Source organism: Bison bison, unplaced genomic scaffold (genome assembly GCF_000754665.1).
Source record: "Bison bison bison isolate TAMUID 2011002044 unplaced genomic scaffold, Bison_UMD1.0 scf7180017864366, whole genome shotgun sequence".
NCBI lineage: Eukaryota > Metazoa > Chordata > Mammalia > Artiodactyla > Bovidae > Bison > Bison bison.
The window spans coordinates 2,254,761-2,276,315 of record NW_011494938.1 but is presented as its reverse complement, the minus strand read 5'-3'; the positions used below and the strand labels follow the sequence as shown (position 1 = coordinate 2,276,315).

General features: G+C 36.5%; 1 protein-coding gene across 5 annotated transcripts in view; it reads right to left on the bottom strand.

Annotated features, from left to right (window-relative positions):
- Window positions 1-1,740: 1,740 nt before the first annotated feature.
- The window catches only part of MAP4K3 (mitogen-activated protein kinase kinase kinase kinase 3), a 124,899-nt gene continuing 105,084 nt past the window's right edge, over window positions 1,741-21,555 (bottom strand). For all 5 annotated transcript variants that reach the window (XM_010855562.1, XM_010855564.1, XM_010855563.1 and 2 more), the window contains 7 exons: window positions 20,789-20,892; window positions 15,450-15,621; window positions 12,027-12,095; window positions 11,854-11,946; window positions 6,474-6,544; window positions 3,906-3,961; window positions 1,741-3,239 (listed from right to left, as the gene is read on the bottom strand). In XM_010855562.1, coding sequence (XP_010853864.1) covers window positions 3,152-3,239; window positions 3,906-3,961; window positions 6,474-6,544; window positions 11,854-11,946; window positions 12,027-12,095; window positions 15,450-15,621; window positions 20,789-20,892 — 653 coding nt within the window. In that variant the 3' untranslated portion in view covers window positions 1,741-3,151. The remainder of the gene's footprint in view (window positions 3,240-3,905; window positions 3,962-6,473; window positions 6,545-11,853; window positions 11,947-12,026; window positions 12,096-15,449; window positions 15,622-20,788; window positions 20,893-21,555) is intronic.

Below are 21,555 nucleotides of genomic sequence, written 5' to 3'. Positions count from 1 at the left end.
GGGGCTTCCATGGGAGAATCTATGGAAAATATGTGGAACAGCACAAACACATTCATTGGGCACTTATTATTATATTCCCTCATGTAATACTCTTTAGTGTTTACCCACTATTTAGTATAGCACACTTTCATCTACGGTAAAAAGTGATGCCTGTCCTTTATTTCCTGATCTCTACTGAAATCAGTAACACACTAGCAAGATGAATGATGCCAATAAGGCCTAGAAAAATTGGTATCATTTTCAACATCAATGTCCAAGAAACTAGCTCACAAGAATAGACAACTCTGAATTTCAATGAAATAAAATCTTTCCCAACATTTCAGTTAGGGACTGTCTTCCTATTTACTAAATAAAGATTCTCAATCAAAAGTTGGTAGGTGGAGCTCTCAAATTTGCATTCTTGAGTGTCACCACTGATTATTCTTTCTCAGTCAAGGGATACTTGGATCACACTCAGAAACACTGATTTAAGGTCAACATTGGGCCAGTGGTTCTCATGAAGCACTGTACATCAGAGTCATTTGTATAACTTTATAAAAATATGGCTACTGAGCCCTTCCTCAAAGACTGATTCCAGGGGTCTGTAGTTTTAAAAAGCCCGTGTGTAACATACAACCAGTTGTATACTTTATCTTCTGGAAATATTTTGAAATGGTTTGACAGTTAAATGTGAAGGTTACATTTTTTTGAGATGTGACCCTTTATGTAATTTACAGGATTTGGAAACTAGAAATACGTGGCCCAGGTAAAGGATCAACAACCTGATCAATAAATGCCAAGGACAGAATATTGATTTCTTAAAAATCTTTTCCATGAAATCTGTTTTTCAACAAACTGATGATCATGTTATACTGATAAAGATCTGTTTTTAAAACAGTCACTGTGTTAGTCGCTCAGTCGTCTCCGACTCTTAGCGACTCCATGGACTATAGCCCACTGGGCTCCTCTGTCCATGGGATTTCCCAGGCAAAAATACTGGAATAGGTTGCCATTCCCTTTTCTAGGGGATCTTCCTGACCTAGGGATCGAACTCGGGTTTCCCTGTATTTCTTTAACGTCTGAGCCATCAAGGAAACCTTAAAACAATCATTATTATTAATGCTAAGATTAGTCACAATGTATTTGGGCAAAGTGATAAATATACACGACTGCTATGATTTTTAACATCTCTATGATTTAGAAGTCAGTTTTAGATAAGGAAACTGTTCTGGAGTCAAGATTATCCAAGGTCATAATAACAGGCAGAAGCATTGACAAGAGTTGAAATGTCACCCACCTCTCAGTCCCCAACTCGTTTTTCTTACATCTAACTTTGCCCTCCTTGCCTTCAGAACTGCATTCCCCAGCATTCTCCTTTCCTTTCTCTACCCAGGAGTCAGCAAACTCTTTCTATAAATGGTCAGATGGTAAATATCTTGGCTCTGTGGGTCATGTACTTTTTTGGGGAAAACTGTCTTTTTTTTTTTTTTTTTTTGGTGAAAGCAGCTGTAGACAACATGTAAATGTATTTGTCCTAGTAAACTTCACTTAAGCAGGACTGGGCCCAGGAATGCAGTTTGTTGACTTCTCCAACTAAAAAATTATGAATGTTGTGATTTTCCTGATCAGAAAGTTGAAGAGCCTTCAAATGTGGGAATATTACTCTTTTATGAAATTTAGATGACAGATCAAATAAAAATATCAAGATCTGAAGGATCACAATGGTTACTTAAGGATTTAATGCAGAGTAATTAAAAACACTTTTCTCCTTAATATGTTTTAATCTTACTATATACAGATTAAGCCAGATGACAAGCTACTATACAACAGCATGTTAAAAAACATGTTTATTTTACACTATGTACAATCAGGAACATATTTAAAAGCATTGTCAATTAAAATAAATGAAGACCATAAATCACAATTTAGTTTGTTCTTTGTGTATATACTCACATTAAAATATAAAGAACATATACCAAAAAACAGCCAAAAGTGTGCATTTTTCTAAAACTTGGTATATACATATTCCACTGGGAAAAAAGCAATCAAAAATGACTTTAACCAAAACTAAGTTCCTGTGATGTGTAGTAACCATTATATTGTTTCTATGAGGTAGTAACTAAATTATTTTGGCCAAGTGTTAATACTCTAAATCAAAAGAAACATGAAAATGATCATAAAATAAGGCCAACAAAAGTAAAAATTCCACTAGAAATTTGAACTGATTCCCTCTATGGAATGTTATATTTCTTCAAAGTGATTATATGACATGTTTAGTGTGGACTCTTTGATAATGCTAACATACTCTGTGCATACTGTAACCCAGACAAACTGCAGTGCTGCATCATGGTACCGCTATTCTGTGACTCAAAAAGTGTTCAAAGGTATTGTTTTTAAGCAGAGACAAGCAATCTTATAGGATTCTCCTGAAATATAAAAAAGACCAGTTACTACAACAAGGGGTTAATCGGTTTGTTTCACATAGAAAACAATCCAAATACATTTATAAAAGATGTTGTGGAGCCAAATGCATATTGACAATGTCACAGCTTACTTTTGTGACTTAATACATCACATATCAATACTTTGTGCAAATATAAACACACCAGTGTACTTGCATTAAAATTAAAAACAAGATTATAAAATGATTACAGCCTCCATTACAATTTTAAAAGTTACAAGATTTATCTTCATATTACTAAATTACATATAATAAAAATACAATAGTGTTAAAGGTACGGTTTCATTGCCAGCATCCCATTTTGTAATATAGCCACACCCAAGAATATACTAAAGAATTCTTAAAATATTAATCCCAATTGCATTTTCAACATTTACATCTGTACAGATAAGACACTTACTTGTACATCTCATAAAAGTACATTATCTACATAAATTCTTAGTGTGTGTCTTCAGCAATATGAAGTTTCACAGAAAAATACTGCCTATATGTACAAAGATTACATAACAATGAATTAAGCACTTGTGTGGTTCAATATGCTAAATATATCCATACCACTTAAAACAAAAAATTGCCCCATCTTGTCTCATGCCACAATAAATTACAAGGAACTGAAGCCAGGTAACTGCGCTTCTGCACAGCTTCAAGCGTCCGATAATGTTGCAGTGGTAGTGTTCTTCCTTCCTATAGTTCACTGTCAGAGCACACTTCTCAGTAACTGTTTTCATGACCCGCCAGGATGTACAAATTGCTATTTGCTGTGGGGTTATCGGTTGGCCTACTTTCCAAAACCACGACCCTAAAATAGTAAACAAACACATAAAAAACATATAACAAAACAAAGTTATTCTTACAAACTAATGTTACCAGAAAATTTTTCCACTGCTTCATTATATGCCTCTAATAAATGCTGCTTATTTGCTATGTGGGCAGAAATCATTTGCAAATCACTATGATTAAAGAGGCAGTTCTAGGTCTGGGAAGTAATTTTGCTGCCCACCACTCTCTTCTAAGCCAGTGTTGTTCTAAGAGCCAGAGGGGGTAAAACCTGTAACTAGGAATAAGTAGGGGGAACTTAATTCTTATTATGAATTCTAAAAACAATGTGTAGTTCAAGAGTCAGAAAATAAATCAAAATAGAACCCCAGATCCTATTTGGTCCTATAACTAAAAACTTCTCTGTTTGCTAGCATATGGTATTTCCTCTCTTGTGTTGTAAATCATATTTGAGGTATTATGTTTAATGCAAAACTAGTACTGACAACATCTATGTATTCCTGCTACTTGGAAGATCAGGCTCATTGTCAAAGGCTTCATAACTTTCTGTGAATACTTATAGCATGAAAAATATAATCTTGAATATATTACTGCAGAAATTCCAATTCTCTTGAAAAATAAACTAGTTTTATGCTGGATTTATAAAATATGTTTAGAACTATGTATTTAATACAACCACTTTTCCTACCTGTCAGATCCAAGTAGTCTGAAAATTCTTGTGCTATCTGAAATTTCTTGTGTTACCTGTTCAATGAAAATACCAATTTAACTTCTGAAATGAAAAATACAGAATTTTATATGGGCATTTAATTTATAACTCTATAGAAAAGAAATATAATTCCCAAGATGGAAACGGAACCCCTGTATCACCATTAACTTTCTCAAGTCAGCACACAGGTATGTCCATTTGTTAGTCTAGGAAAAATATGGATTATTTTGAATCAATCATAAAACATGAAAGTAGTAAATGGAATATAGGCTCCCAGGGAAAAATTTAAAAGCAAAGCACCTAGTCCACTTTATTTATCAGAAACCTCTTATCAGCTACCCTAATGCTGACAGCAAGGCTCTCGCAGCAGTAAGGCCCTCGCATCTGGTCCTTCCACTTAAAAGGCTGCAGTGTAGTGCGACGGGCCAAACTCATGATCCCAGTTTCAATCCGAGTTCTCCCACCTACTAGTAGTGACGACTGCAAAAGGTATGTAACTTGTTGGAAATGGTTTATCTTCTGCCAAAAGGGATAGACAGTATCTACCTTTCAGTGGTATCTTGCATATTCCTGTAAGTTATAGTGGGTTTAATGCCTAGTTAAGGAAATGCTCAGTAGATAACAATTCTCTTTCCCATTTCTTTCCTAGTCTCCTGAAATAATATTTTCTGATGGCATACATCTTTAAAGAAGTCCTCAGTGTGACCAAGTACCAATTGGGGAGTTAAGAATAAGTCTACAGGAGAAAGATAAACCCACTGTTTATTGCTTATTAAATGCAAAACATTCCCAATTATAATGGCAGTAGCCTCCCCCAAAATCTGGTAGGCTGAAAAAAACAATTTGATTTTGAAAATAAAATTATTCTGGAAACAGCAGTGATTCTTGACTTCTTTTGTAACTCAGCACGCCTGAAGGATCTAACATGCTCACTTCAATAGTAGCAGTTCATCATCACTGATTGTCAATGTATTTTGGGATTTGCCTACTTAAAGGACAGACCATTTTTGGAGGGGTTGTATTTAGTAAGGGGTATCTAAGCATCTGAAAAAGTGCCTCAGGATATTTTGGGACAAACTAATTTTTTTTAAACCATTCTCTTCTATCCAGCCTACGATGCTTTTCTTTCTCTGTCTGGTGTTTATTAGCTGTTGACGATTCTTATCTCTAGGTTCCATTCCCTCAGGTGATTAAAAAAAAAATCTTCCTGAGAGGTGAGCCCTCTTGTGGGAGTAACTCTTGGAAACATACTGGCAGCCACCTTTCTTGAATACATACTATAGGCTAGGCATTATGCCAAGCACATTAATTATTTCCTTTCTTTTAGCAACCCTATGAGGTAAGTACTATACTGTTATTCTCAATTCACAGATGAAGAAATACAGGCAAAGAGAAGTTAAGTGAAGTGCCAAGGTCACACAGTTACTGAAGAGGAAAACTGAGACTGAACCCCAGGATCTTCTCTGAAACCCACACTCAGGATCATTCTACCAGTACCGTTTACTGGTCAGGAGAAATGTTCTGAGCTTAACACGTAACAGTTTAAAACACAAATAAGCTATTTTCTTACTCAAGGCACCTACTGTTTTCCTTTCCCTCCAATGCTCAAGTAGAAGTCTTACTACTGAAACTGGCGTGGGGTTACTGAAAGAACTCAGGATGATTTTACTTGCCTGTAATATTTTAAGGGACAAGTACCAAGTCTTGCTCATGTTATAACACCAGCACTTTCTGGCATAAATGATGAACTAAATTGAATACGTTGTATGCTGCTGCTGCTAAGTCGCTTCAGTCGTGTCCGACTCTGTGCAACCCCATAGACGGCAGCCCACCAGGCTCCCCGTCCCTGGGATTCTCCAGGCAAGAATGCTGGAGTGGGTTGCCATTTCCTTCTCCAATGCATGAAAGTGAAAAGTGAAAGTGAAGACGCTCAGTCGTGTCTGACTCTTAGCGACCCCATGGACTGCAGCCTGCCAGGCTCCTCCAGCCATGGGATTTTCCAGGCAAGAGTATTGGAGTGGGTTGCCATTGCCTTCTCCAGAATACGTCGTATGACTTGGAGTTAAATTAAGGAAGGAAGGATAATGAGATAAGGGTACCAGAAATAGGAGGCAAGTTGACTTCCAGGGAAACCCTTTACTTGGAGCCTACACTGGTCATTTTTCTGATATACAAAGTAGGAAAGGCGCTTCAGGGACAGAGCAAACCCGCATCTGCACTCTTGCTCCAGGTGATGGTCTTGGAAAGTTGAAAGAATATCAGAGCTGGCTCACTTTTAGCAGTATTTAGCAAGCTCCTGTTCTGAATATAAGGGTGCTTATCTGGAAGCACATAAAATAATGCAATGAACTTGTTTGACTTAATGGACAGAGAGAGGGGGCTATAAAGTATGCGCTCTTGAATTTATCACTGAATTGAATACAGAAAATGTTAACATTTCATTGCACCAATCAGGAATTTTCCAAAGTTAAAGAAAACTCTGTGATGTAGAATTTGCCAGTGCTTCAGGACTATTTAATGATTGTAATTTTCAAAAGGATCACTTACCTCGTTAGACCTAAAACTTCTACCTTGCATTCCATGTTTCCAGAAAGCTAGCACACTGTCCTGTAGGCAAACTAACAGGCAAGAACAGCTGAGTTACTGTTAACAGTACAAAGTCCAACCAATAAGCGTCACTTCACCCCTCTTTCTACCTTGAATAACAATATTTCAATGAATAACTGTTAGTCAGTCCAGATTTATAATGGCATCTTTACCACACCACGTACTACACATTATAAACTAAACAGCATAAATACATTATTGAATTGACTCATATTTTGGTAAGAAAAAGAAAATTCACTGAAAATATTTTTTTGCTTTAGGAAGTTTCATTTTGTGAAAATATTTGAAACATATAGAAAAACAGGAGAATGACATAAAAACACGTATCTATCATTCAACACTTAAATACTAACATTTCCCCATATTTGTTCTTTGTTTTAAATAAAAATGAATACTGCCAGCATCCCTATATGCTCCTCCTCTAGTTCCTTTCCAACCCTTCCTTCCTCCCTCCCCGAGATAACCACCTTACGGATCTGGTATCTGTTGTTCTCATGCTTATTTTTACTATTAGAACACAGTGAGTTCACATGATCAGTGAACTTTATATTGTATGTTTCCAACTTTCATATATTTAGTGTGAGGAACCAAATGATGTTTCTAATTCTTTTTGTTATTACAAACAATGCTGCAATAAACATTCTTGTGCATGTGTGCGTACTAAGCCATTTCAGTTGTGTCCGACTCTGCCAGGATCCTCTGTCCATGGGATTCTCCAGGCAAGAACACTGGAGTGGGTTGCCATGCCCTCCGCCTGGGGGTCTTTCCAACCCAGGGATGGAAGCCATGTCTCTTATGCTTCCTGCACTGGCTGGCAGGTTCTTTACCACTAGCACCATCTGGGAAGCCCTAAACGTTCTTGTACCTCTCCCCACATATGTGTGCAAAATTGTCTCTGGAGTGGATACCTAGAAATAGAATTACTGGGATATGTGCCTTCTAAAAATTCTAGTTTTGCTTTCTGTACTTAAATATTTAATATATATTTTGGTGTATATTCAGTGAATATTCTTAATTTGTTTCCTGCAGATAACGAACTGTACTGGCATCATTTGTTGAACTGAACATCATTTCCCCACTGACATATGATATAAATATCCAATTACATGTAGGTCTACTTCTGAGCCTTCTGTTCCATTCTTCCATTTATCCCCGTGTTGATCCCACACTGTCTTAATCACTATGGCTTCACAGTAAGTTTCAGTATCAAGCAGGGCAAGTGTTCATCAAAATTTATTTTACTATTCTTGGCCTTTGGCTTATCCTTATGAATTTTAAGATCAGCTTATCAAGCAGCACAAGAATACCTTACTGGGTTGGTTTTTTTTTTTTTTTTTTTTACTGCAAATGCATTGCATGTGTGGATTAATTTGTGAACTAACATCTTTCCCATATTAAGTCTTCCTATACATCAACACAGTGTAGCTCATTTGTTCAAATCTTCTTTTATGCTTTTAAAAGATAACTTCAAATTTCCTAGATAATGATCTTACACATGTTTGACTACATTTATTCCTATGCATCTTACTGGCATGTCAGAAAGCTCTCCATCTATGTTATTCATATCTAGCAATTTTGAATTTTCTTGTTGGTTCTAATAGTTTAGAGTTGTATATTCTAGTAGATAATCATACCATCAGCAAAAAAAGATATTTTGCTTATTTCTTTCTAATCCTCACAGTTCCCTTTTCATAGTCTAATGAGACTATGTTGTAATATGATGATAGCAAACCTCCTTATCTCATTATCTAGTTTAATGGGAATCAGTTTAACCATTAAAAGATATTTTTAATAAGCTGTACTAGATGAAGGACATTTCCTTCTACTGATAATTTCTAAAAAGTTTTGGGAGAATGGCATTGAAACATGTAAAATATCATGTATGAAACGAGATGCCAGTCCAGGTTCGATGCACGATACTGGACGCTTGGGGCTAGTGCACTGGGACGACCCAGAGGGATGGTATGGGGAGGGAGGAGGGAGGAGGGTTCAGGATGGGGAACACATGTATACCTGTGGCGGATTCATTTTGATATTTGGCAAAACTAATACAATTATGTAAAGTTTAAAAAATAAAAATAATAAAATAAATAAATAAAAAGTTGTCTTTTTAAAAAACCAAGAATGACTTAGATTTTACCAAATGCTTTTTGTGCATCTACTGAAGAGTTATGTAACTTTTGGCTTTTAATGTGCTATACATAAATAAATTTTCTGCTGCTGAACTACCTTTGCTTTTCTGAGATAAAGTCTACTGTTTGATGATATGGAATTCTATTTGCTAGTATTTTATATAAATTTTCCAAAATCTGTTTTCATGAGATTGGGAAACTGTGTTTTCTGTGTAATTTAATTGATTTCACTATCAACAGTGCTAAATGAGTTTGAGCAAGCTCCGGAGTTGGTGATGGACAGGGAAGCTTGGTGTGCTGTAGTCCTTGGGGTCACAAAGAGTTGGACATGACTGAGCGACTGAACTGAAGTGAGTGTTACTGATTTATTCTGCATTCCTTTCTTGTCTACAGTCTGAAGCAGTTGGTATATAGGACAGGGACTATTCCTTCTTTTAATAGTGGATAAAAATCCCCTCTAAAGCCACCAGGCCTTATGTGGAGAGTCTTAATTAGTAGGTGCTTCAAACAACATGCCTGGCTCTGGGTCCCCATCTTCGGCGGGACACCGCTGGTTTTCTTTACTACTCATGAGGGCGTATCACTTTTTTTAAAATTTTATTTTATTTTTAAACTTTACATAATTGTATTAGTTTTGCCAAATATCGAAATGAATCCGCCACAGGTATACATGTGTTCCCCATCCTGAACCCTCCTCCCTCCTCCCTCCCCATACCATCCCTCTGGGTCGTCCCAGTGCACCAGCCCCAAGCATCCAGTATCGTTCATTGAACCTGGACTGGCATCTCGTTTCATACATGATATTTTACATGTTTCAATGCCATTCTCCCAATTCCATATATATGCGTTAGTATACTGTATTGGTGTTTTTCTTTCTGGCTTACTTCACTCTGTATAATAGGCTCCAGTTTCATCCACCTCATTAGAACTGATTCAAATGTTTTCTTTTTAATGGCTGAGTAATACTCCATTGTGTATATGTACCATAGCTTTCTTTTTTATTTTTATTTATTTTTTAAATTTTATTTTATTTTTAAACTTTACATAATTGTATTAGTTTTGCCAAATATCAAAATGAATCCGCCACAGGTATACATGTGTTCCCCATCCTGAACCCCCTCCCTCCTCCCTCCCCACACCATCCCTCTGGGTCGTCCCAGTGCACCAGCCCCAAGCATCCAGTATCGTGCATTGAACCTGGACTGGCAACTCATTTCATACATGATATTTTACATGTTTCAATGCCATTCTCCCAAATCTTCCCTCCCTCTCCCTCTCCCATAGAGTCCATAAGACTGTTCTATACATCAGTGTCTCTTTTGCTGTCTCGTACACAGGGTTATTGTTAGCATCTTTCTAAATTCCATATATATGCGTTATTATACTGTATTGGTGTTTTTCCTTCTGGCTTACTTCACTCTGTATAATAGGCTCCAGTTTCATCCACCTCATTAGAACTGATTCAAATGTTTTCTTTTAAATGGCTGAGTAATACTCCATTGTGTATATGTACCATAGCTTTCTTTTTTATTTTTAAAATTTTATTTTTAAACTTTACATAATTGTATTAGTTTTGCCAAATATCAAAATGAATCCGCCACAGGTATACATGTGTTCCCCATCCTGAACCCGCCTCCCTCCTCCCTCCCCATACCATCCCTCTGGGTCGTCCCAGGTGCACCAGCCCCAAGCATCCAGTATCGTGCATCGAACCTGGACTGGCATCTCGTTTCATACATGATATTTTACATGTTTCAATGCCATTCTCCCAAATCTTCCCATCCTCTCCCTCTTCCATAGAGTCCATAAGACTGTTCTATACATCAGTGTCTCTTTTGCTGTCTCGTACACAGGGTTATTGTTAGCATCTTTCTAAATTCCATATATATGCGTTAGTATACTGTATTGGTGTTTTTCTTTCTGGCTTACTTCACTCTGTATAATAGGCTCCAGTTTCATCCACCTCATTAGAACTGATTCAAATGTTTTCTTTTAAATGGCTGAGTAATACTCCATTGTGTATATGTACCACTGCTTTCTTATCCATTCATCTGCTGATGGACATCTAGGTTGCTTCCATGTCCTGGCTATTATAAACAGTGCTGCGATGAGCACTGGGGTACACGTGTCTCTTTCCCTTCTGGTTTCCTCAGTGTGTATGCCCAGCAGTGGGATTGCTGGATCATAAGGCAGTTCTATTTCCAGTTTTTTAAGGAATCTCCACACTGTTCTCCATAGTGGCTGTACTAGTTTGCATTCCTACCAACAGTGTAAGAGGGTTCCCTTTTCTCCACACCCTCTCCAGCATTTATTATTTGTAGACTTTTGGATCGCAGCCATTCTGACTGGTGTGAAATGGCGTATCACTTTGAGTTTCTGGTTTTTTGCCTTTTTTTTTGACCCGGCCATGTGTTTTTAAGTATGGATTCCATTTGAACATTTTGAGCAGATGTCCCTCAAAACTGACTTATTATCATCAGTGTCTGCTTGTTGGAGAGAGGCATTCTAATTGGGAGAAAGATTAAAAATAGGACCAAGAATAAGACAAATGAACTATCTGCCCTTGGGCCTTACCTTCTGCTAATGCACATACATGCAAGGATCTTTACTGATAAAGAACACCAGAAAAACCAGTGTACAGCTAAATTAACTGCCATTCATATTCATCAGCATTCTCTCTATTATGGTCATTTTACCTTATTTTTCCTGAATGCAATCATTTTAGAATACTGATTCTGTAAGAAATCTTTTTCCAGAAAAAATTCTTATCAAGCATAATGTAAAAATAGCAAGAAGGAAATTCCATATACTTGAGGATCTGTGATCAGCAGACACAACAGCAAAAACAATAGATTATACTAAATTGTAAAGCACTTACTGGGAAACCCTACAGGAGTCTCAAGAAAATGGAAATTCATAACTAGGTTATGAATAACAATATTTAGTTACTTATTTTGAAAATGCCCAACCTGTAGGGAAGATGACATTATTTACTGATTATATCAAAGTTGTTAAACTATTTTAGGGAATATGTAAAAGCAAAGACTGATACCTCATATTCATTATATCCTATATTAAAAAAAATGAGTCCTTAGTAATATTTTTTTATAATTTCAAATAACTACTGGACAAATTATTCTAAGCAGCTGATAATGCAGTCAAACAAGAAACACAAAACTCTGACTTACCTATTGATTCAATCTGGAAATCAAAAGTGAGTTCGGATGATAATTTTCTGCTAGATTTTAATCTTCCTTGGAGATTTACTATTTTTATACAACCTATAACGGAAAAAAGTCACTTAGAAACTAAGATAAAAGAAAGCTTATTAAGATAAAGATATTTATAAACAAAAACTTACAGTCCAAGCATACAAGAATGGTATCTCTCTCCAGCTGCGTTACATGAGTAACACTTGTCTGTGGGGTATCTACAACACAAACAAACTTGATAAAACTTACAGGAAAAAGTAATATTTAAAGCACAGAGACATTAAAAAAAGAATTCTGAATATAACTAAATTTGAAATAGATATATATTTTTGGTCATACACATGCAGTGGTTGACTCAGATGGGTTTGGGTTCAAACTCTGATACAAGAGCTAAACTGAGTGAGTGCTTAATGGAGGGTTAGCTATTGTCATTACTGCTGGTAATGCACTATCCTATTCATATGTGAGATCTATATTATGGCAATGATTAATTTCGGATTTTAAGCTCAGAAGGCCAAGGGCTGTGCTTCGTAAATCATTATATGTGGTGCCTAGCACATGCAATAAATATTTACTGAATGAATGAATCAGAAAGTTAATCACTTTGAATACAAATGAGTTAAAAAAATACTGACATATTTTGAGAAGTATGAAGCACCATAAAAATGCAGAGGCATTATTTTTATAATAATGATTTATCTAAGTTCTAACAAACCTAAAATATTTAAATGATTTAGCTTTCCAGGAAGTGAGATGTAATATATCCTAGACTTTGTATGAATATCAAAGCTAAAACTGTTGAGCTATAGGCCTTGTTTCTGGAGAGTGGTTCTGAAGTCTAGTCTATCAGTCTAGTTTTTTACTTCCCATAGTATTTAGAATCCTAATAAATCCAAGGGCAGCTGTAGTTCAGACTTTCACACATATTCTGTGACTAGCCAGGGTTAAGAAGGATATGGAACAGGCCTCCTATAAATCAGGCCAACCAGATCTTTGTAACTCTTACACATTTGGTGAAAATCAGTCAAGAAGCCAGTCTAGCATTACTAGATAGAAAGCCAGGAAAATGAGATTTACAAATGGCTTATAATAATTAGTTTCCAAACACTGAAGTCATCTGGAGGTCTACTGATGTCCAGCTGCCACCTCCAGATATTATTTAAATGGGGGTATGTGTGTGTGACTTGATGTATCAAGAGTGTTAAAATCTTCTCAAGTGGATTCTACTATGCAGCAGAGTTTAGGAAACCACAGCTTATAATTTCAGCTCATACAAAACCTTAAACATACTTTCACCCTCTTACTCAACCTCATCATCTCAACATCAGAAATGAATTATATCTGCTGTATTTAACTTCTAATAAAGGGATTTTATTATGCTAAGATAAGCGATCAAAAGTTCCTGGGATGGAAGGTACAAAACTCTTGTGTCAGGAAATGAGAGGCTCTTCATTAAACAATTGGTAGAAAAGGATTTAAAATTAAAATGGTTGGGAGAAATAAGACAACTAAAATTCACTAAATAAAATATTGGTCAACCAACAATAGAAGGGAAGAAATTAGAAAGCAGGAGTTAACCCCATGTCTGAAAGGGTAGACACTGTCTAAAAAGGGAGAATTTAACAAGAGAATTTGAGGAAGCCAAAGAGAAGCCCCATATTGTTGCCAAGGGCTGGCCATGCTTTCTTTCAATAGAAAGCTCTCCAAGTTCCCTGGGCTTCAGCAGCCATGAGACTGTCTTTAGATTTCTGTTGAATGTGTCTAAATGTGTGATCATTTTTTTTCCCCAATGCCAAAACCTCAGTCTCTTAATTTTTTTCCTTTAGTGAACACTCTTTCAGGCTTCCAACAAATTCCTGTCTAATCAATATTTGTTGGCAAGTTGGATCTTTAACACTTCTCTAAGTTGTCAAAGACTGAGCAAAGGGCCTTCGCAAGACCTTTAAAAATTACCTTCAAAAATGGCCATGCCTATTTTATAGCAAAACATTGTACAATGTCCTTTTTTAGGCAAAAACACAAAAGGAGCTTCATAACAAACACAGTGTTTTAAAAACAAAGATAAAAAGACCTTTAAGGTCATTTTTTTTAAAGTGTAACAGTTTAATCAGATTAATTTATCACAAAACCCAAGTTTTGCCAATGTGTATGGATTGGAACAATGCAACTGAGGGTTTCAAACTATCATCAAATTTCTGTTAAGAACTCATTAATTGGAGATATTATTTCCTAAGGTACAAGCTATGAAGGAAGAATGTGCTCAACTGGGAAATGGAGATCAAAATTTAGGAAATATGTTAAAGAATTATTTTCAAGCACCCTCAAACACTTTGGAGGTGCTTTACTATTTACTTAATATTTTGTATCCTAATTACAAATGATTAAAAATATTTATTAAAGTTACCAGGTAGTACCTGTGTATTAATTACAAAAATATACTGGAAAATATACTTAATGCAGCTTTTCCTTTAAATCAGGTTTTCTATTAGCCTCTTGATGAAGGTGAAAAAGCAGAGTAAAAAAGCTGGCTTAAAACTCAACATTCAAAAAACTAAGATCATGGCATATGGTCTTATCACTTTATGGCAAATAGATGGGGAAAATGTGCAAATAGTGTCAGATTTCATTTTCTTGGGCTCCAAAATCAATGTGGACCGTGACTGTAGCCACGAACTTAAAAGATGCTTGCTCCTTGGAAGAATAGCTGTGGAAAACCTAGACAGTGTCTTAAAAAGCAGAGACATCATTTTGCTGACAAAGGTCCATGTAGTCAAAGCTATGGTTTTTCCAGCGGTCATATATAAAATGTGAGAGCTGGACCATAAAGAAGGCTGAGCGCTGAATAATTGATGCTTTTGAACTGAGGTGCTGGAGGAGAATCTTGAGAGTCCCTTGGACAGCAAGGAGATCAAACCAGCCCATCCTAAAGGAAATCAACCCTGAATACTCATTGGAAAGACTGATGCTGAAGCTCCAACACTTTGGCCACCTGATGCGAAGAGTCGACTCATTAGAATAGACCCTTATGCTGGGAAAAACTGAGGGCAAGAGGAGAAGGGGCGACACGGGATGAGATGGTTGGATGGCGTCACTGACTCAATGGACATGAGTTTGAGGAAACTCAGGGAGGTAAGTGATGGACAGAGAAGGCTGGTGTGCTGCAGTTCATGGGGTTGCAAACAGTCGGATACGACTTGCACTACCAACAAGGTTTGCGTATATATATATGTGGTTCTCCACGTGTGGTCCCTGTAGTAACATCATCAACATCCTGGGAACTTACACATTGAAAATCTCAGGCCTCACCCAGATCTACTGAATGAAAAACTTGGGGGTTGGACCCAGCCAAGTGATTCTGACATACACTCAAGTCTGGGAGACACCAGAATGTTTTAAATGTGTCAAACAAATTAGCTATTTCAAAGCAAGTCATCTTCTCTTTTTCCAGTTCAGTAAGTTACTCAAGACTGGATTTTTATGCACTGTACTTGCCTGATGAAAGATATAGTAAATTTATTACTTACAAAACCAGTCTATGCACTGGCCTTAATAATGAAATAAAAACCACAAACCTGATTCTGTAAACCACGAAGAGGTAGAATTTGGATTGACTGTTTCAAATCGAACCACCTGGTTGAAGTCTCTCCCTTTACTGACACCAACACAGACTAAAGGGTACTCCTGCTCAGGAACCACCAGCATCTCAAACATTCTAAGTGGGCATGGTATAGGAAAATCTATGTGCTGGAAAAAAACAAAATATATTACAAAAGGAAAACAAAAGCCAAACAATTTCACGGGAATGCCATTAAGAATGCTTGGTTTTATGAAAATACATAACAGAGTACTCTCTACTATAAATTAGACTGCTTCTTCTCACAGAAACTCAGGGTATGGAGAAAAAATCCAAATTATGAAGCATCTTACAAAGATTTTAGGTTCAGCACTGTAATTTTTAAGTTAAATACTACACAATTTAGCATCAGAATTGGAAACAGATGCAGCAACTGCATGGCTGGTCTGAGAGTCCCCCCACCTCCACCCTTTGAGGTAGTCTCTTGTTTGCTAATTGGACACTGCACTTCAGTAATACTCCTCTGCCTTCTTATCCAACTGAGCAAACATGGGTGAGAAAACTGAAATGCTAATTAGCAAGAGACATTCCTCTTATAAGTGTGGACAGGAAAAAAAAAAACAACCCACAAAAGAAATTAGCCCTGTATTTCAAGTGATTCTATTCAATAAATTAACTTAATTACAATGCAACTGATTTTCATTATACATAAGCTTAAAATTATTTTTATTTTACTACAAAGAGATTAAATTCACATTCTGAAACTCTGGAAAAATAGAAAACATTCACTTCATTAGTAATCAGGGGAAAAAAAATCAAGGTAACTATACACACCCACCAGAAGAACGAGAATAATAAGGGTTACTCAGAGAAAAGTAGACAAATGCTCGTAACACTGATGGTGGCAGAACAAACTGGTACGACCACAGTGGTTAACTACATCATTTATTAATGCCAAAGATATGCATCTCTTAGAACCCTGAAATAACACTCCTAGTTATACAACCTACAGAACATGACTGTACACGCACACAGGAGACATGTGCAAAAGTATACACGTTTCACTGCTAAGAGTAACAAAAAAACTGCAAGTACCAAAATGCCTAAAACAGATAAAATGATGACAGTTTTACACAATCAGAAATTAGAGTGCAATCAAAATGAACAAACTATGGCTGCATCCAACAAGTACACAAACACAATGCTGCACAAAAGAAGTCGGACCCAAATGAATATGAATACACTTTCATACTGCTGAAACATTAGGTAAAATGCTAATGTTTAGGGCTATGTGCTATGTAAAAATGGAAAATATGGGAGCTGATTTGTAGGGGTGGTGGTGCCATGAGGAGCTCTGGCGTGCTGGCAATGTTCTTCCTTACAATAAAAAGGTTTTTTAAAAATATATTAGTCTTACACATATTTTATTAGGTCTACTTATAATTTATTTTTGTTGCTCCTATAAATGGGCTGTTCTCATTATATTTCCCAATGGCTACTGTTAGTATCTTTAAAAGCTACTGAAATTGATATTTTTTAATTCTGTAGTTTACTTATAAATTCTAAAGAAAATAAATTATAGAGAAAATAAACAGGTGAAATGGGGCTACCACAAGCAATTGCCTTAAAGTGTCAGAAGATGCAGTGTGATCCTCAGACTGGAAGGTGAAACTCTGCCCACACCTGTTGTTCCCACATTGCTTCTTCCCCGAAACTGCCTAAGTGCCTCCATCCCAGAGCTCTAGACATGCCTTCAACAAACACTCTACACCCATGCTCGCTGGGAGCATCCCTACGACCCGGGGATGTGCTCTGGATAAAATCTGTCCTAGTTTTAATAAAGCAAAACATTTAAAATAATTCTCTTTGAAATGTGGAAACAGCAGTAGGACAGGAAGAAAACAATGCTTCTGTATTTTTTTCCTCAGTAAATTAGAAAACCAACAGATTGTGACTACTTCTATTTAGCTTCCAATAATAACTAAACAATATGTATAAGTCACTAGCAGAAGAGCATTCCCATAAAATAGTTTTAAAACCAGTTGCTACTGATGATAGTCCTTGAGGGAAATAATTATCTCTTACTCATTTTTTTCTTTTAAAATTAATTTTTTATTGAAGGATAATTGCTTTACAGAATTTTGTTGTTTCCTGTCAAACCTCAACATGAATCAGCCATAGGTATAGATATATCCCCTCCCTTTTGAATCTTCCTCCCATCTCCCTCCCCATCCCACTCCTCAAGGTTGATACAGAGCCCCTGTTTGAGCTTTCTGAGCCACACAGCAAATTCCCATTGGCTATCTATTTTACATATGGTAATGTAAGTTTCCACGTTACTCTTTCCATACATCTCACCCTCTCCTCTCCTCTCCCCATGTCCATAAGTCTATTCTCTATGTCTGTTTCTCCATTGCTGCCCTCTAAATAAGTTCTTCAGTACCATTCTTCTAGATTCTGTATATATGTGTTAGAATATATTTCTCTTTCTCTTTCTGACTCACTTCATTCTGTATAATAGGTTCTAGGTTTATCTACCTCATCAGAACTGACTCAAATGTGTTCCTTTTTATGCCCGAGTAATATTCCAATGTGTAGATCAGCCCTGGGTGTTCTCTGGAAGGAATGATGCTAAAGCTGAAACTCCAGTACTTTGGCCACCTCATGCAAAGAGTTGACTCATTGGAAAAGACTCTGATGCTGAGAGGGATTGGGGGCAGGAGGAGAAGGGGACGACAGAGGATGAGATGGCTGGATGGCATCACTAACTCGATGGACATGAGTTTGAGTGAACTCTGGGAATTGGTGATGGACAGGGAGGCCTGGCGTGCTGCAATTCATGGGGTCGCAAAGAGTCGGACATGACTGAGTGACTGAACTGAACTGATATGTACCACAACTTCTTTATCCATTCATCTGTCCATGGACAGCTAGGTTGCTTCCATGTTCTAGCTATTGTAAATAGTGCTGCAATGAACAATGGGATACATGTGTCTTTTTCAACCCTGGTTTCCTCAGGGTATATGCCTAGGAGTGGGATTGCTGGGTCATATGGTGGTTTTACTCCTAGTTTTTTAAGGAATCTCCGTACTGTCTTCCACAATGGCTGTATCCATTTACATTCCCACCAACAGTGCAAGAGCGTTCCCTTTTCTCCACACCCTCTCTCTTACTCATTTTTATCTGTCTAATTAAATAGCACTGTACCTGATTTGTAATAAGTACATGAATATCTGCCTCAATTTATGACTTTTATTTATATTGAAAATAAAACAGTGTACTGAAGCAAAAACTTAGAAAATGTCATGAAGAGTAAGAATACAGAAAACATAAGAATGTTTTTGAATACATCTGGTAAGACTTATAGTATAGAAACATCATAAATACTAATTGAGATAATATCAAATATAGAAACAAAATACACTCAAGAGAAATTTCAAAGCAGAGAGACAAAGAAAGGAGAATTGGGTTTAGATGAAAGACAGTAAAGAAGTGCATGTTGCTCAGGGAATTTAAGGAAAGTGGGAAGAGTGAGAAGTCTTAAAGGAGGCCTACAAGTAGAACTGTATGTAAGGCTAACATCCTAGAATCCTGGCAACAGGCCTCATCAGTCAGCACCAAGCTCCCTGGTACCCAGAAAAAAGAAAACATGCATGGGTAATTTTTAAGCTTCCCATGCCTTCAAAATATATATTCTCTTGCATGCTCTTTTTTGTATATTTATTTTTAATTGGAGGATAATTACATCACAAAAATATGGAATGCTTCATGACTTTGCATGTCATCCTTGTGCAGGGGCCATGCTAATCTCTGTATTGTTCCAATTTTAGTAATAGTATATGTGTTATCGAAGCAAGCACCTGTACATTCTTAATACAAAAAGTTTCTTTAATAGAGAGAATCTTTCACTATGTATTAAGATAAATAGTTTAACATATCGGGTAACACATGAAATTCATTCATACTAAGGTTTAATCAAACTATTAGTATCCGTGAACAACTGATGTAATGAAACTATTTTTCATTTTGATAGAGGTTAGTAAAGAAAGGAATAGGAAGGACATACTGTAACAGACTAAGGATAAAGACAGGGAAGGGAAGGGCTGCAGAAAAATAATTATATACACTTTACCACTCCATCTAGGACATGCTGTGCTTTTGTCAAACAGATAAGAACAAAGAGGAATTTAGAACAAAACCAGGTGGACAGAAATGGGCTGGGTTCAGAAGTTCTGTTTTGCACAATTTATAAGGTTATTTTCCCTTTCAGCTTTTTGTTTAAAGAATTTTTGTTTCAGTGAATTTGTGGAAATATTACTTCAATGGGTGGTAAATTCTTGAAACTCTTTATTTCATTTCTTTAGTCCTAGTTAATTGTGAGGTTAATAAATACTGATGTGAAAATTAAAACTAGATTCCCTAGTCACTCATAAAATTTTAAATAACAGGAAGCCAATACTTTAAACATCTTAATTCTATATTATGTAATTTAGGAAGAATCCACTCCAATTATTTTGATCCCAATTTCTATGGAGATAGCAAATGCTCATGAAATACTACTTAATCTATACAAAATAGCGAGGAAAACAGCATAAAAAATTCATCTGGTATTTCCTTGGAGTGACAGAGTCAGCACTTCATACATTTTCAGTTAGCTTTTCCTCTAAATTTAAATTTCAGTTGAGTAATATTAAATGTTTTAAAAAATATTCATTAGAGGGACCTCCCTGGCAGCCCAGTAGTTAAGACTCCACGCTTCCCCTGCAAGGGGCACAGGTTTGATCCCTGGCCAGGGAACTGAAATCCCCATGCCATGTGGCACGGCCAAAAAATGTTTTTTTCGTTAAGATTCTAGAGACACAAAGGCACAAAAATCGATCCATGGGAAGGCCTAGGTGAATTAATAGGATGGCAGATATTCCAAACAAATTATTTCCCCTTCATGATGGTTATTCCTTGACTTTTTAAGCCAAATGCCAATCTGTAGACTGTCCCTCTGCTACAGTGGAACAGGTCAACCAGAGAACATATTCAGACAAAATTTTACTACTCTCTTAGTACCTCCTGTTCTTGATATCAGACTGTGTATGTGATTCAGTATTTCAGACTTCCACTGTCACATCCCTGAACTATCTATCTAGTCTCTTTTAAAACTTCTATCAGGCCAATGGAGTTTTTTAAAAATAATTAGGCAGATTTTCACCACTCTGCCATATAATCCAAAATCATTACATTGTCTTGAGAATTAATTGGAAAAAAGAAAAAGTTTTCTTGAAAGAAGAGGAAAACTGATAAGCTTTTATATAAAAAATGATGTAGGCTGACATTCATGCTTACCTTAATTAACATAAATTTCTGCATTGGTTCAACCCATTCTAATAGAACAATGCTAGTTTGAAGTGCCCCACATAGGTATTTATGGCCTGTGTAAGGATTTCTCACTGTCAAGGCAAAAAAGTATATGTAAGTTTTCTTATAATGCAAAGTTTTTACAGTAATAGCTGCCTGCTCCAAAAACAAACAAACGAAAGGTGGAGGCCAGTTCAATTTGTTAATTTGATTGCAGAGTGAAAAAGAAATACTGTTTCAGATAGTGCAAAACTCTCATCACTTCCAGGATTTTTATTTGTATGCTCAAAAACTGCTGGTTGTTATGGGGCCAGGGGGTGGGAAGAAGAACTTTAGGTCTTACGGTAGCAGAAGAACTTTAGGTCTTATGGTATCAGAGAGATTAACTGAGACAGCAAGATCCTGAAGAAAGGTTTAAAGCAGATTTGGGGAAATGTTCCCACATGGATAGCTGTAGCACATTTAGGGTGATTTGGGGTGCTCTTGGTAGTACTTATCAGAGGCAGTACTGCCTTGGTCCTCACTAGATGGAGACATTAATCACGATACAGGTTTACAAATAAAAAAGCTGAATTGCCTCAGAGGTTTTTAAGGGAGGAAAGAAAACAATTTTTTGCTTTTCCTAGATACGAATCAACCAGCTAATTGTTACAGGGGTTGAGGAGGACTTTAGGCTTGCGGTATGTGAAAAGGAGACTCTGACTTGCACATCACAAGCATTAAGTTTCATGTATTAAAGGTATGAGAGTAAATAA